Genomic DNA, 15,838 nt, shown 5'->3' with positions numbered 1-15,838 from the left:
GGTATGGCGTGGTAGTTGACAAGCTATGAGGTTCTGTGCTGCTCTTCTGCTGGTTTCACAAGCTGCTGCTTCCACCAGCACATTGGTTCAGCTCTGTTTGCATGGCTGTACTTCCAAGGAGGGTCTGCACAAAGATGTTCCTTTTTCCATTTGTTCCCTGAGACTGTTAACCTCCCCTCAGCAGGAGGAATCCTGCCTCACTGGGTGAACTCCATGCTTGCTTCCTCTGTGAAACTGCACCTATTTAAAGCTGTGCCTGTGCAAATGGTGTTGGAAGTATAAAACAGAAAGAAAGGAAGATATAGCCTGAATACATGAGGGACAGGAACAAATCTGCTTACAGCTATCTTAAAGAAACTGCCAAGAGCTGTGCTGGTGTTAGTGGTTTTGTATATCCACATGGGGCTAGAGAAATGGAAGAGGGTAAAACAACCATGGCTGCCTACCCTGTCTGTAGGTTTTCTATTTCTGTATTTCCTGGATCATTACATAGCCCCGATGGGATCTCTTTGCTTATCATCAGACCAGCTGTTTTCTTGAATACTCTTCATATTTGGTTCCAACCTCCTCCAGTTCTCTTGCTTGGATGTTTCTTGAGAAGAGCCCTACACTGTGAGCACTCAGCAAGCACTTAAAGATTAACCAAAGTCAGCAAAATTAACATTTTATTTGTTTCTGCCAGGTGAAGGGGCTAGCTCCATAACATGCAAACCAGATCAAAGCTTTTTTTCTGGAATAGCCCAGTTACCCTGGTCCTGCAGTGGCAGCTGAGGGTGGTCACAAGGTGACATGCAGAAATAATACAGGTTCCGTCTCATAGCAACAGCTTTTTCAATGCAGTATGTGTCTCTTTTCTTTTATAGGCTGGCCTCATGTAAAGGAGGAAAATTTAGAGAGAACCTTGCTGTTTCTAGTGCTAACAAAAAATATTTATGTATCCAGTTGTTTAAGCTATTTAGGAACAATCTGGTGAGTGAGCTGTTTAGAGGAGGATGATTAATGTATGCTAACTACATTGTCCAGCTGAAGTTTGTTTACTGGACTAAAATGTCAATATTATCATCAGCTATTATCTTGAAAGGTTGGTATTTCTGTATTCAGACAATGCTCTATTTTTATAATACCAACTTGGCAGGTGCAGGGCAGAGGCAGAGGACTTGTGAAGCTCATAACATCTGTAAGGTATTTTTATACCTAGTGTTCTGGGAAATAGCGGATGAGATTTTTGTCACGTTTCTCATTTTCTTTTCACTATTCCAAGTGTCTTTATGCCACATAAGTAGGAACAACATACCTGTGGAAGTTGCAAACAGTTCTTATATAGGGGGATTTAGTTTATAATCTACAAATGGAAAAAGAATCTGTTCATTCAAAATTGCAGCTATGACTTACGCATTTACACTACATAGGGTCTGAAGTGGTGTGTAATTTTTCATTTTTTAAAATTATCTTTATCCTACTCTTGGTGACAGAATGTTACATTACTTTTTAAGCCTAAGCCATAAAGACATAGGCAGGAAACCAACTGCCCAAATACGTCTTTGCACCAACAAAGTGGGCACTTGTAGATATCTTAAGGGTCCGATTATTTAAAGGTTGTCCACTCTTTGGCTTGTCAGCACTTCAAAACTCTGTCCAAAAATAGTCAAGCTTCTGAATGTTTGGTCACAAATGATGAAAGTAAAATCCCAGTATGCATCAGTTGCTGCAGCTTGTGACAATCCTTCCTTTCTCTGTGGAGGTAGAAAGAGGCAGAGGGAAGCAGGATGGAGTTGGTATGGTCTCCATCAGCATCAGCTGGTGGCCTGATTCCAGGAGAAGAAGAGGTCAGGGTTGGGGACGGAGCAGCCGTGAGCCTGCAAGAAGGTGGGTGCACACATGAAGCAGCGTGCAGGCCTTGGCACGGATAGCTGGACTACTATGTTTGGCAAGAAGTTCTTCACTTTCTTGCCATAAAATTTCACTTTGCCATAAAAAGTGAAGGTGTATTTGTGCAAGCTGGGTGGGTGCCTGCTGACTGAGCAGTGCTCATTACGAAATGGCAGAGGCCTAGAGACAAATGTGCAAACCCTTGGTGAAACTGATCCTTCGCCCATGCTGTGTGTCTGTGAGCACCTTAAGCTGATTTGAAATATTATTTCTGGACATCAGTTTGCTTGTGGGGATTGAGTGGAAAGGGCTGGGTAGAGAGGTGCTCCTCAGGTGTTTTTTAGGTTTGTTTGTTTTGAGTTTTGTTTGTTTGCTGCTCTCTTCAGTAGCTTTGGTTGTGCAACAGTGCTGAATAATTCTCCAAACAGTTTCTTATAATAGATTCTTTACTGTTTGATATTCTAGGAGACTTTTAAACAATAGTGGAAATTAATAGGAGATATTAATGACTCATCATCATTGCTAATTTATCTTCACTACAAAAAACGCTCAAATTACCTATTTAGAATCCTGGTCACATTCTAACATGCTTTATTGCAGATATCATCTGGAGGATAGAGAGAGCAATTATTTGTGCTCGCAGTTATTGCAGGCATATCTCCGAGCTGTTACGGAGGCGAGAATTGAAGTCGTATGGATGTAATGCTTGGTTGCTGTGGGAACTTTGTGATAAGGATTTTTGGAAAAGAAAACCAAATCTTAACATCTGATGGCAGGGCTGGAAACTTAATTCCAGGCTTATTTGACAGTGGCATTTTAAATCTTCTGAGTTGTTTACTAGAATCCCTAACTCTTGTGCAAGGGACTGGTGTGCCAGCTCTGGTATGAAAACTGTGAGTGTGAACCCCTCCCAGTCACCTGGTGAGAGCAAACACCTAAAAATGAAAAGAATAGTTAGCCTAGGGGTCAACCCTCTAGCCCCTACAGACAGAGTGGCTGGCTCCTGAATTGTGTAGAAACTTCCAGGTATTGCTGTTGCATGATTCAATCCTGAACAAGGACTTCCTGCTGTGTATGGTCCATGAGACGAGCCTCCAGCTGGATGCTGGGAGGCTGGCCAAGATGCCAGAGTGTGGTTTGAATTGCACAACAGCTCTTTTTGGCCCTCTTCAGATCAGTCTGCTCCTTAGCAACCAGTCAGTCCTGGTGCCTGGGTTGCCTAAATATGCTCTACAGCCTCTGTTGGGGAACCCTCCATCCAAGCTCAGCAACCTTAAAGCCCCTGAGGGTCTCTTGTAATGCTTGCCATCTGCAGAGAGGGGTTTTGATTGCTCGTTGCTTTAGTGCCTTTGAGCTGTTAGCCCATAAACCTGACTGAAAGGCTGGAGAGAAAGGGTGATTATAGCTCTGTCAATGAATTAATTCTAGAAAACATATTTTTCGGCATTAGCTATTAACAAAATCTTTGTCTTTTGGAAATAGTTCTCAGCAATATCTCAGAACTGCCTCTTCAGATTATTTCCAAAGTTTATAGTATAACTTTGTTCTACCCATAGTTAAACATCAGCAAGACAGCTGCTTATTCTTAGGAGCTTTCATGGTTGCATTAGACAAAATTCAGCGTCTTTGAAATCAGGTGTTGATACATGCAGTAAGGAGAACTATGGGCGTAAGTGTTGCAAAAACAATATCTTTGGTCTAAGTATGAAGACTTAAATCCTTAGTGATCCTTTTTGGATGATGTGTAACTTTATTTTTGCTTTATTTTCTCCATCTGGTGACAACTTCTAATAATATAAGGGACATCTTGTATTTTTGTCTGTGTAAATACCAACTAGCACATAGTGAGAACTACTTTGCTTTACAATTAATAAAACTTCCTGAGCTTCTCCCCTGCTTACTCCCAATGCCTTCAGGCACTGAGCGTTTTTAAAAACTAAGTTATGTGGAGTGTCTCCCTCTTCCATTATTTTTCATATATTGTGCCAGTGTGTTTTGTTGTTGGGGCTATAAAATGAACTGCTGCAACACTTTTTGGTAGGCTGTTCAGTTGGCTTATTTTGGATAAGAGATTACATACTTAATTCAGCAAAGCATACCTGGCCATCAAGGAAAGGTAGTGGAAAGCCCTAGGGCTGATGGTACCCTGGGATTTAGTTTGCTGTCTAAATCTGAATATCTGCAACATCTGGGAGTACTTGGATTTTAAGGTTTGATACACACCAATATCTTGAAGTAAAAGGCATGAAAAACACAGTAGAGAAGAACTAAAGAGAAAAGAATCTAAATATATGGTAAATCTGAAGCACATGAGTGTGACTAATCTATTTAAGACTTACACATTTGGATTATTTCACAGTGACATTTAGGACACTGAATATTTGAAAGCAAAGTTTTGTGTTATAATTTAGTGTACCTAACATACTTCTAGTTTATGCATTAGCAATTCCAAATGAGCTACCTTCTGTTATAACTCAAACAACCCCTTCCCTTCCATTGTAAAACTTTCACTCTACTTCACCATCCTTTTTTTTTTTTTTTTTTTTGAATTAGGAAAGTACCAGATAATCTCACATCAATGGTAAAGGGCTTGGTCCAAACTACTTAAGGTCTTCTAGTTTTCATTCAACCCAAGTTTGTATGGTAAACTGAAATGTATATCATGTATATATGGAAATGCATTGATTTGCACCAGCATGTGATGTGCTTCATTTGTGCATGCAGTCAGTTATTTAAAAACTGTAAAAAGTTAAACTTTATAAAATTCTTATTTTCAGGAAGAGTTGTAAAGAAATTGCTATTATGAAACTAAAGTTCCTAAGTCATAAATTAAAAAATAATGCTTCTCTTTCTGGAAGTAAATGGGTGTGGACTCTCTAGATCATAACCACACCAGTATTATTATATTTGGAAGCTCTTTGAAACGTAAGAGCTTACAACTTTCAGTAAGGTTTCAAAGACCATCACAGTTACAGTAATACTAATAAATCTATAATAAGTGAGGTGAGGAAGGAAACGTGATAGCCTTTATTAGACCAAATGAAAAAGTGGTAAAAGCAAACCAGCTTTCCAAGATCTAGGCTTTTGCTCAAGGTTGAAACAGGAGCATTAACTTCAAGCAAACTACTGACTCAGAATAATTGTCTTGTGTTTAAGTGTCATCTCTAAGTGTCATCTCTGAGTGTCCAGTTGTTTTGCAGCAGGGATATTGGCTTATGTGCTTCCTACAAAACAAGATATTTGTAGCAATATTTTTCGCTGGTCAGAGAAAACAAGGAGCTGTGCTATACTCTGTAATGTAGAGTGCCTTCACATCGCATTGCATTTGATGATGTTGGATGAAGACACAACATTTTTTTAAAATGTGTAGATTTAATAGATGAAATACTTCATGGCTATGTATATTGTGAGTTTTCTTAGAAAGTGTTCAGGAGAGTTTGATTTCTGTCGCTTCCATTACGATAGCTGTCAGTGAGGAATGTAATATACATTATCTCTAGACATGTAATTAAGTGGGGAACCCCAGGATTACTCTAAAATAAGGACCCCAAAATTAAATCAAAGATAGCACCAGCAGAAAAGAGTCTTGCCTATAAGTATGTGATGAATTGTGACTAGTGAGAAAGTTTTAGCCTGTGTTATGTTTTTCGTAGAGATGACAGGAATACAGATTTTTAAACTCCAGTGATTAATATCTCTTACACAAGTAAATGTAACTTATAAAAGCAAAAAAATTGCCATCAAGCCCATTCTCAAGTTTTTCAAGCTGTAACACAGCAATGTATAAAAAGCAGATCTTGGAAGAAATGGGTCTTGGACGACAACTGAAATACCTTACCAAAACATTTTGATTCATTTGAAAAAAAAAAAAAAAAGTGTGTGTAACTTCATGTGTGAAAAAACAGATGCAACTGTAGTATGTGTTTCACAGAGAGAGAAAGAGGTTAAGCAGCAGCCTATTGGAAAATATGGTTCACTGCTTTTATAGCCTTTGTGCTTAACACATTATGTTAAATATATTTGTGACTCTGTGTGTGACAGTGATAAATGGCTTCTTGGCTCAGAGGTCTGAGATAAATCAATAAGGAAACTTCTCCTTCAGTATACTTGTATCTGCTGACACATGGAGAGATGTTACTGAATAACAGAGATGAAGAAAAAAATTCCCTAACAACTGGCAAACTCTTGTTTTTATTGGATAGGCAGACAAGTCTTGGAGGAGTTCAAATTTAATTCTAAGCAATTTAGATGTGAAGTAGACAAGTAATCGTTTCATGTAACAGCTATCAAAGGTTAAGACCTTTTGCATATTTCTAGAAACAGGAGTTCAAGGTAGCTAGGGGAGGCTGGAAAGTTCCTCATGCAAACAGTTACCTGTGTCAGCACTTTCTTCTGCACTCAGTAATATGAATAATTTAGTTCTTTGCTAATGTCAGTAAGAACTGTTTTTCAAAGCTTTCTTTACATTAACTTTCTACCATTTATATGGGGGCTTCCCCCCCTGCACCCCAAAATTGTTTATATAGAGCTGAAATTCTTCCTTAATGACAGCACCATAGCAGTACACGGGTCACAGAGAAACAAGTGTAGTTGTGGTGAAATGAAGTCCATTTCCCGTGTTTATTCCCTGAAGTCTTTATGCTAACTCAGAAGCTGTGGCTTCCCTCGTAGCAGCTCAGTTTTTTTATTTGTACATTACTATTCTGGATTGCTTGTGGAAGAAAAAAACACCCTAAAAATATATGAAAATATTTTATTCACAATGATGGAATGCTACTATATTTTTTGTGAAAGATTCTGCATAGGGTGTTCTTACAGAATTAAGAGTACCAGCTGACAGGTAAAAGTAGGGATACTTAATCTCATTGATGTTTGTTCTTTCCAGCTTCACTGAAACAGCTGGAAATATGCCATGAGTTTAAAACACTGTCACCAAAGCCCAGTATCCCTCTTAGTGCAGGAAAAGGAGATGGAAAGCAGGGGAAAATGCAGCTTTGTAGTAGAGATGAGAATCTTGCTCAAACCTGAGTAGGTGAATATTGCCTAAGGGAGCAAACATGGGTGGCAATGAACCTTTCTATGGTCACAAGCCAGAGGAGCTCTGTACCTGCAGTAGAGCTGCTGGAAATGTGATGCTTGTCTCTAGCAGGGTTGTGTTACGAAGTGAATCTAGGTCACCTGTGGAGATGATGTCAGGTCAACTGTCTTCAATATTCTCCTTCCCAGCATACGAGGTTCAGGTAATTCTGCAGCTCAGAGACATAATCCAACTAGAAAGCCTGTTGAATCCAATTATGTTGCATGGGCAAAGGCCACTAAGTTCTCAGTCCCCAGCGTTGTCAATGAATCTTGAAAGATATAGTTAAAAATGGCTATGTAGATACAGACTAAACTAGCAACAACCCCTTCTAATAAAATACAGGCAGAGGTCCACCAAGGGAGAGGTAGGTTCTCAATTTCCTGCTCAGAATTTCCAAAATGTGCTCCATCTTTGCCTCTGAGAAAAGCTTTGCCTCTGAGAGCCTTTCTGATTTGAAAGGCTGAGCTGAAAGCAGGGAAATGAAGGGGCTCACAGACACCACTGTTACAGAGCAGGTTTTCTTTTAGCTGAGCAATGCCAAAATTGCTGAAAAAGGGGAAACAAGACAGAGGCTGAATGAGGATTATGTCAGGGACTAAGGAGAGCAATACCATCTCTAAACTAGTAGCTCCAGGCTAATGGCAGGATGGCAATGACATGGCGATAAAGAAATAGGGTGCAATAGTTAGTCCTTCTTGTAACACATTGCAATGAAAGTGTCTTCCCAGAACGCTGCATTTTGAAATGGAGAACTATTAATCTATGAAGAATATATTTATAAAAATAATAATAAAAAATTGGTATTCTTCAGAGAAGGACTGCCCAGTGACTTTACTCCTAGGTGTCAGGGTGATGGTGAGCATCACAAGGTATTTGGACAGGTTCCTAGGAAAGGAGTGAGAGGACCCAGTGGTCAAGGTCTCTTACCCATATTCTTAGCACAGTGAATCTGGACGTTTTGGAAACAAAATACAGGTAGTAACTGTTTTGCTGTGCCCTCTGTGAGGGGCAGAAAGGAATAAGCAGTCATTCTTTGAGAAATAGAAGGGAAGTGAGACCGAATGGAGTGCTCTTTAAGCATACAGATCAAGGAAAAAAGATATCAAACATGGTATACGAATTTCTGCACTAATATCAGGAAACTGACAAGAAAAATATGGCAACTAAATGCTTATCTTAAAAAGGTGTTGATTATAATATACATCCTAAAGTTGGTAGGACGATGACAACTGCGGGGATAATATAGTATTAAAGTACAGAGAAAGACAGGCTTAGCTGATGGGGAAACTGTTGCATGATAAAGCTTAAAGTCAAGTCAGATTAGCAGCTTGTCATAAGTAACAAAATCCCCATGAGTTTAGACTCTAGGCACAGAAAAGGAAAATACAGTAGTAGGACTACATCATCAGTGTGGTTACACTAGCAGTAATACCGTGAGGAAGATGGGAAAGACTGTAGAGGGATGAGGTACAACAGTCATGGGAGAGAGAGGTCTTTAATGTCCATCTGGATTGCGTACGTATCATACTGGGTTGGAATACTGAAACTAAGCTTCAGACACAGTGACAAATTCACAGACAGACTAGTGAGAGGATTCATACGAGGACAGGCAGCAGCTGGTTCCTGAGCTGTGTATGCAGAGCGGTTTCAAAATGTCATGGCAGAAAAGCTGTCCTGTAATAGTGACTACAGTGCACAGAAATTCAGCATCTCTCCGGGGGCGGCAAAAGCTAGAAAATTTTCTGTCAGAAGCCAAGGACAATGCTATTGAGAGCAGAAAAGGAGGGTGTTTTTGTACGTGTGTTTTTTTGTTTTGTTAAGCACTACAAGTCTCACAGTAAAGGGTCAAACATTTAAAGACAGTTTATTGGAGGCTCCAAGGAGAAGTATTGTCTATTGGGAAATAAAATAAAAGGGGGTACAGTGGGGTTATGTAGCAATGAAAAAGAGGGCAGTGTAACTGAAAAAACACACAACCGTAACTCTCTGAAGACTCCTTTGGAAAGCTGAAGTTGGATGAAAATGGGAAACGTAAATAACAAACCTCTCAAGTCACATTAAATTGCAGGAAGTGTAAATAAACAATATTTTCTTTGGAGATGCATTGGGAGTACAAATACTGTCACCAGTTTTTGCAGGGACAACAAACCACTAAAAGATTTAAATAAATACGTTTGAGAATATTTAAAATCATACTAGTAAAAGCAAAGGTGTTTTTTCTTGTCTTTACATTGGAAAATGAAGACTTACATTCCACAATCTTTCTTTCTAAGGGAGAGGATACCAAAGGATTCTTCTCTCTCTGTAGAAAAGGGGACTGGAGGAACAAATGAGTAAAATAGATAGTAACAAGTCATAGCAATGATGTGGTATGCATCAAAGAACTGGAACATGATTCATCACCACAAGGCTGAAACAGTTGTAAAAAGGGGTGAGGTGGGGAGGCAGTATCTACAGGGAAGACCAAAAATCCAATTGTCTCTGAGGGAGATTAAGTAAGGTTACTTTCAAATGCAGAATTAACCTTTGGATAAACAGGTTACATAGCAGAATAGTCAATACAACTTTTGCAACAAAAAGTTATGCCCTGCTAACCTATTGAAGCTCTTTTGAAGCACAAGCACATTGACTTGAGCTGACACTTTCGCTTCAGAAGTGATGTCTAAAGGTTATAAAATATTTTCTCTTGAAAACTGCATTTCAGTATTGGCCAAAAAAAACCCCAAACAACAACAACAACAAAATGCAGTTAAACTGTGAAACTTGTCACCTTGCTGCTTGGTTTCACAAAGGGACAGAATGTGTTTCTGAAATACCTGTAGAGAGCCATTAAACACAGATAGCATTTATGGCTCAGGAAGTCCCAAATGTGCAAGCTAGTGTATATTCTGAGGATATCTTACTGTACTGTGCTTTCTTCTTGGCTGCTTCCCTAGGACTCTGCTGTTGCTAACTGTTGGAGATGTTAGGTGAGCCTTTGCTGATATATATAGCCTTTCTCACCTCCCAGGAAATAGAAAAAAGTGAATTTATGGATAAATATCTGTAAATTGCACACATTTTAAAAGATTTGTTCTTGTATACAAATAATTCTTCTTTTCATTCCTTATATTTTATAGCTGCTTTAGAGATGATGTTTTGAAAGAAGCAGGTGAGAATTCCGCTTTTGTCTTGGTAAAGCAGATACGACTTGAGGTTGCACACCTTGACCTAGAACAAGCTAACCAAAGAGTAGACAGGATCATTGGTGAATGAAAAGTGAGTGAAATGCTATTTGGTATGGGGCTTGTTTGGAGTTGTGCAGCAGTCTGGCTTTTTTGGTTTCCTGATCTGCCAGTTAGCACAGTTGTACCCATCCTAGTGCAGGTGGAAGTGGGAAGGTGGGAAGACGTGGTCAGGAGGAGGAGGAAGAACAGGGAAGGCTGTTCATAGAAGCAGCCTGTGGTTAGCTTAGACTGTCAAGTCTTGCACCTCAGCTCACTCATAAAAATCTCATGCACCTAATCTTTGCATGAAAGTTACATTTGTTTAATTAAAATTGTTTTTCTTTTTTGAAACAGGTGTGAAATTGCAGATAGAGCTTCATAAATCTATTTGATCCTACTGGCTAATAGATAAGCTTGAACTAGCAAATAATTCAGCTAGCAATTTCTTTAGACGAGGAGGTTTGCAGCAGTTTCACAATAGGAATTAAGAAAAAAAATTATTTTTGTTAGGATACAGATTCTTTGTCCTGGCTGTATTGCCACAGGGCTCAGAAGCCTTGGGAAGGCTTTAGAAATCTTTCACGGTCTTGTTTTGAGAATGTGACCCAGCAACCATTTAAAGAGATGAACTCTTTAAGTGATTTCTTTTTGGGGTGCTTTCAGAAGAAAGAACAGAAGAATAAGGCTGGCAGCAGGACATATAGGAAGAAACAGGCCATTCATTTCTTGCAAAATAGGTCAATGTTCCCAACAGCTGGGGTAAGCAAAGGGTAAGCTCCACAGCATTCACGTTAGCTATGGGTGGGATGGAGAGTGTAAACCATGCATAACTCTCTTGGAGTAAGGACCGAAATGACTGGGAAATAGGGAGGCTCTTCTGAGGATGAACAGTGGATGGTGTGCACTTGCTGGTCAACTGGAGCTTCTATGGAGAAGTTGCATGATGTGTTTGAGCCCTATAGTGGCTGGAGAAAGTGCATGCTTAGTTAACACACACTTAAACAGTGTGGGAAGCAGTTTTAAATAATGCAAATATTGCCAGCACCTAATTAGAAATTATGACCTATGAAATTCTGTTTTTATAGCAAAGTGTTTTCCGTTACAGCCTTGAAAAGCATCCTGTCTTCCCTCAGATACTAGATGTGGTAAAAGCCTATTCCTGTTGGTGACTCTTTTTTCTGACCTGTATCAATACCTTTGTCTCTTGTTCTTTTCCTGTGGCACGTGGAAATTGGTTTTTATGGTCCCTAGTGCTTTAGGGTACAGGAAAGTGGTGTGTGTAGATCATGTTTGTATAAAATGGATAGCAATGCTATTTTTGAGCTCACCTAACTAACCATGGTATCTTTTTTAAAAGATGAAAAAAATCAAAACAATATCTACTTCAAAAAGCATAGCTTTTTAATTTTTAAAAGAAATGTAAAAAAAAAAAACAAGTAGGCAACGTTTACTTCAAGGTAGTGATGACCTACAGACCAAAATACAAACTGTCTAGGTTTAAAATAATTGCTATAGTAATTAATAACATTAATATTCTTAATAGTTAAAGCTTAACATAGAATGAGCTTTTTTTTAGTGCTTTTTCACTAATTATCCTAGTCTAATTTTGTGTATATTTAATTGAGCTTATGGCTAATTGAATTTCTTTTGTGAAATCTACCCATGTAAAGATCTGCTAAGCTATTTACGTTGAGCAGGAATTTGAAGGTGTTCCTTCCCTTTTCATAAACCAAGGAGGTTTTTTAAATGCTGCAAGATGCCCTGAAATCTATTACTTGTGCCACAATAACATCTTGATTGAATTAAGCTCTTTATATTTCTGCCTATGCAAGCTCTTTTGTCCCTTTTCAGCTGTCCTATGAAACTAGTATAGATATTTCCAGGTGATGTTATGTTTGGTATTTTTTCTCCTCTTATTTTCCTTTTTGTGTGTGTTCTTGTTTTGTTTTGTGTTCGCATGTTGTGGGAGGTAAGATGGGGATGGAATCGAAGAGCTGTGTAGCAGGAACTACCTGGTTCGTGCTAAAGTTCTTTGTTTTCTTGCGTTACAGGATGGAAATCCTCTTCACCAGCAATGTCCATGACAGCAGTCTGGTGAAGCTCATATCTTAAACTGTTACCGTGATGTAATAACTTGAGGGGATGCTACTGTGAGGACCAGCAGCTTGCCTGCTGCTCCCTGTTAAGGGCCAAAACATCTGGAGAAATTGTCCGTTTAGCACTCAGCTGTTAGCACTGAAATCCTTTCTCCCAAGCTTGTGCTCTCCAGGCTGTAGTGAATAAGTTTCCTGCCTGTCTGCTTGCTAAGCTCCTGTAACATCATTAGTCTTCGTAAAGAGGGTGGAAGGGACTTGTTTATTTTTATATGTAATGTAAGCTTGAAAGCTGCCAGGAAGATTGGAAATGTTGAAAGCTCTGAGGAATTAAAGTGTAAGAGTGAAGACTGTGATACTGCACTAGACTGTTTGTCTTTTTTTTATTACATTCAAACTTCCTTTACCATGGAAGTGCTGTGATACAACTTCATAAACTGTGAAGATAAACTGTTTAGAGGTTTCTCTTAAAGAAAAGTTCTTGCTTGTGATGGGTGAATTCATGTCGCTGTAGGTGTTCTGGCTCTGTGATGACCTCAATGCTCTTTTGTACAAAAGAGTTCCACTTTCTCTTCTTTCTATGCTCACTTCAGTGAAAAAAAGGAACAGACTCAATGAAACACCCTGAGTTGTGATATGAAACAGGAACAAATTTGATTGACCTAATTAAAGTGAAGAGGTAGGGTGCATCTGAGGATTCCCTAGGAGTATCTGCTATACAGACATGAGAAGAAAACCAACATAAATGAAGTCCTAAATCATTTTAAGATCACCTCAAACTTTAAGTATTCGCAAGTAGAGATGGTACTTTGCAAATTTTAGTGTGCTCTATATTTTTTGCCCAAGAAAAAAAAATCATTGCATATAAGATAGTTAGTATGGAATAAAGTAAGTTATTCTAAATATCACAACAAAATCCATGATCATCATACACAGGATTGCTTACCTTATGTTTGGAACTCAGATGCTTTTTTTTTAAAAAAAAAAAAAAGTGAATTGTCCCTCCCTATAGTGTGTTTAGTTAGTGCTAAAGCAGAATTTTTTGATGTTTTCTGAAGTGGAGCACATATGTCACTCTCACTGTGGAAGCAAGTCTCTTGTAAACTGTCAGTAGAAATTCGTGGAACTGAAGATCTGATGTCCATAAGGCTTTCTTTATGTGAATACATTAGTTTGACTGCACTTGACTGTTAATGTTAAAAATGATTTTTTTTGCGTGAATATTTCTGAAGAAAATTGGAAGGCTTATGAGTGGCATTTTTTTATGGATGTATAATTTCTAGTAAAACTACATTTGCATGGATAAGTTTCTTCGGAGGTGAAATGTGTTTAAGCCAATGCATCCTTTATTTTGACCATATGGCAGAGGTCCTTTTGTGGAAAAAATGATTCTTTTTTTCCTCTCAAGATTTTATCCATTTGCGGCTGGATAGAGTACTAATAAAACAAAGTAATTCTCATTCATAGTGGGGCATCATCAAAAAGTGGAGCATTCCGAGCAAGAGAACAAGGCAGATTACTATTTTAGAAAAGATACAGATTTGGCAGGAGAATTTTATCTCAAGGAAAGTTGTATAGTTTCTATATTAAGTTCCCAGCTTTGCAGATCTGACAGATGGGGGTGTCTCTTTTCTGGAGTATGATTCATCTCATATTCTAACTATAGTACTAACATTTTGAAAGGCGTTTCATAATTTATTCACTGACACGAGTTTTCGCAGCTGTCTGCAGAGTGAAGATTTTTCTCAGCACTTCAGAAGCAGGGCAACTAGTTCTTTAAGTAGGATCCTGCTTGGGATTTGGAAAAGATGGGGTAGGTGGACCAAAGGAGCATTGCTCTTGCTTTTCTCATTGTGTTATCTTTCCAAATGTACAGAGTTTGCTGCTGTTTGCATAGGAAGTCCATTAGAGTGTCAAACATCTACAGGGATGTAGAGGGGAGTGTCCTCAAATATATCTTATTGAGGTGTATGGGATTATTTGTCATGTTTTTTATGTAATGAACTCATCTGTCTGCAGTTATAGTATAAACCAGGCAAAGATGATGAATAAGCATGAATGTAACTATTTTCAAAACCTGGAAAAACTTAGCTCTTTAGACACCTTGTAGGGTTGCCGCCCTCCTCCCCCCCCCCAAAAAAAAAAAAAAAGCTTGTTACTCCTCACTTCCTTTTCAGAAACCTTCATGATGATATGACAAGGTGTGAGAAGACAGATCAGAGCTGGCTGTGGTTTGAGGGAGGGAAGGAATGGGGTCATAGACTGTCCCCATTGTACAGGGAGTGGGGGAGAAGGGAAGAACAGAAAGATGGCTGGGGTTCGTTGAGGGAGTCCAGTCGGAAAACCTCTTGTCAACTGAAGTTCCCTGATCACTTAACCAGTTCTGGGTTTCCGGTGTCTGCAGCTTGGTGACAAGTAACACAGCTGTACTGAAATCAGTGGGAGTTGATGAATGGTCACCACTAGATTTCAAGTGAGCAACACTGACACTTAAATACAGTGGGTATAGTTAGCCATTTGGAGGGGAAAAAAAAGAAAAAAGTATTTGACTAAGGAGAATGGACAAAGAACAAAACCCCCAAACCACAAGAGCCCTGAAATGAGTACTGAGCACTGAAGTGTTGGTACAGCACCCTGTTCTGTAACCCATGCGGCTCTGCCAGCCTTGCCTGCTTGCTTAGGATATACCTGCTACATTCAGAAGTCTCCTTAGAAGATGACTGGTTACAGTGACTAGGCGTGACGGTGACTAGGCGTGACGTGTCATCTTAGTGATGATAATGTTAGTGACTGCCTTTGAAAGCTGAATTTTAAACACTTATTGCTTCAAAAAAACAACAAAAAACTTTGTAATGACATGGGGTATTGTACAGCGTGACCTGAGTATAGTTTACTGTGTAAGAGAGGTATTTTGCTCCCGGATGTCAGCACAGAGGAACATTAGTGGAATCAATACCACATTAAAGATGCAGGCTCCATTAGGTTGATGTGACGGATTGTTTTCTGTGAGTGCTGATGTCATGCTCAGTCACGTCCATTCCTGGATCTTCATGAGGTAGCAATAAAGCTTACTCAGCCCTATGGAGAACTTCAGCCTCTCAGGAGATCCTCCTGTGTGCCGCCTCCTGTCCCTCCCGGAGCAGTTGCCCAGTAGTCTCTGGGTGTCCTAGCGCTGCGGTCTCTCCTGGGCTTGGTGCTGGCTGGGATGCTCGAGGCAGGCCTTGCAGGCCTTGCCAGGTGGCCGAGTTACCCAGAAGGCAAGGTAGGTTGGAAATGGTCTGTGGAAAGCTACCAAAGGAAGGGTGATACTGGGGAGGTCACCAGGAGCGTGGATTTCTTCACTGTAATTTCTGTAACTATTCGCGTGATAACGAGCGGTCCAATAGCAGGGTACTGCTATGGCACTAAAAAGCCTCAGCTTTACTTCGTAGTTATGCCACTGGCTCACTTTGTGGCCTTGAGCAATTTACTTTCAACTTTCACCATAGGTAAATGAGGAAAATAATGCTTATTTATCTTTTTATAGAAATTCGAGATGCCCAACAAAAAGGTGGTAAGTATTATTATTCATGGATTAGTTTTTTTCCTAT

The 15,838-nt window shown here is 39.3% G+C and overlaps 1 protein-coding gene across 28 annotated transcripts in view; it reads left to right on the top strand.

The window, feature by feature from the left end:
- The window catches only part of BICD1 (BICD cargo adaptor 1), a 180,482-nt gene that overhangs the window by 32,560 nt on the left and 132,084 nt on the right, over window positions 1-15,838 (top strand). For 16 of the 28 annotated variants that reach the window (XR_013938714.1, XR_013938715.1, XM_080553301.1 and 13 more), the window contains exon 2: window positions 15,775-15,801. The exons of 11 other annotated variants lie outside the window; for them this stretch is intronic. Coding sequence is in view for 15 of the 17 variants with exons in the window: in XM_080553301.1 (XP_080409427.1) it covers window positions 15,775-15,801 (27 nt within the window). In the remaining 2 variants the exon portion in view is untranslated. One more of the 28 variants, XM_080553300.1, reaches the window with a different exon arrangement.

This window comes from Anser brachyrhynchus, assembly GCF_964034855.1.
Source record: "Anser brachyrhynchus genome assembly, chromosome: 1".
In the NCBI taxonomy this organism is placed as follows: domain Eukaryota; kingdom Metazoa; phylum Chordata; class Aves; order Anseriformes; family Anatidae; genus Anser; species Anser brachyrhynchus.
This window is presented reverse-complemented; position numbering and strand designations above follow the sequence as displayed.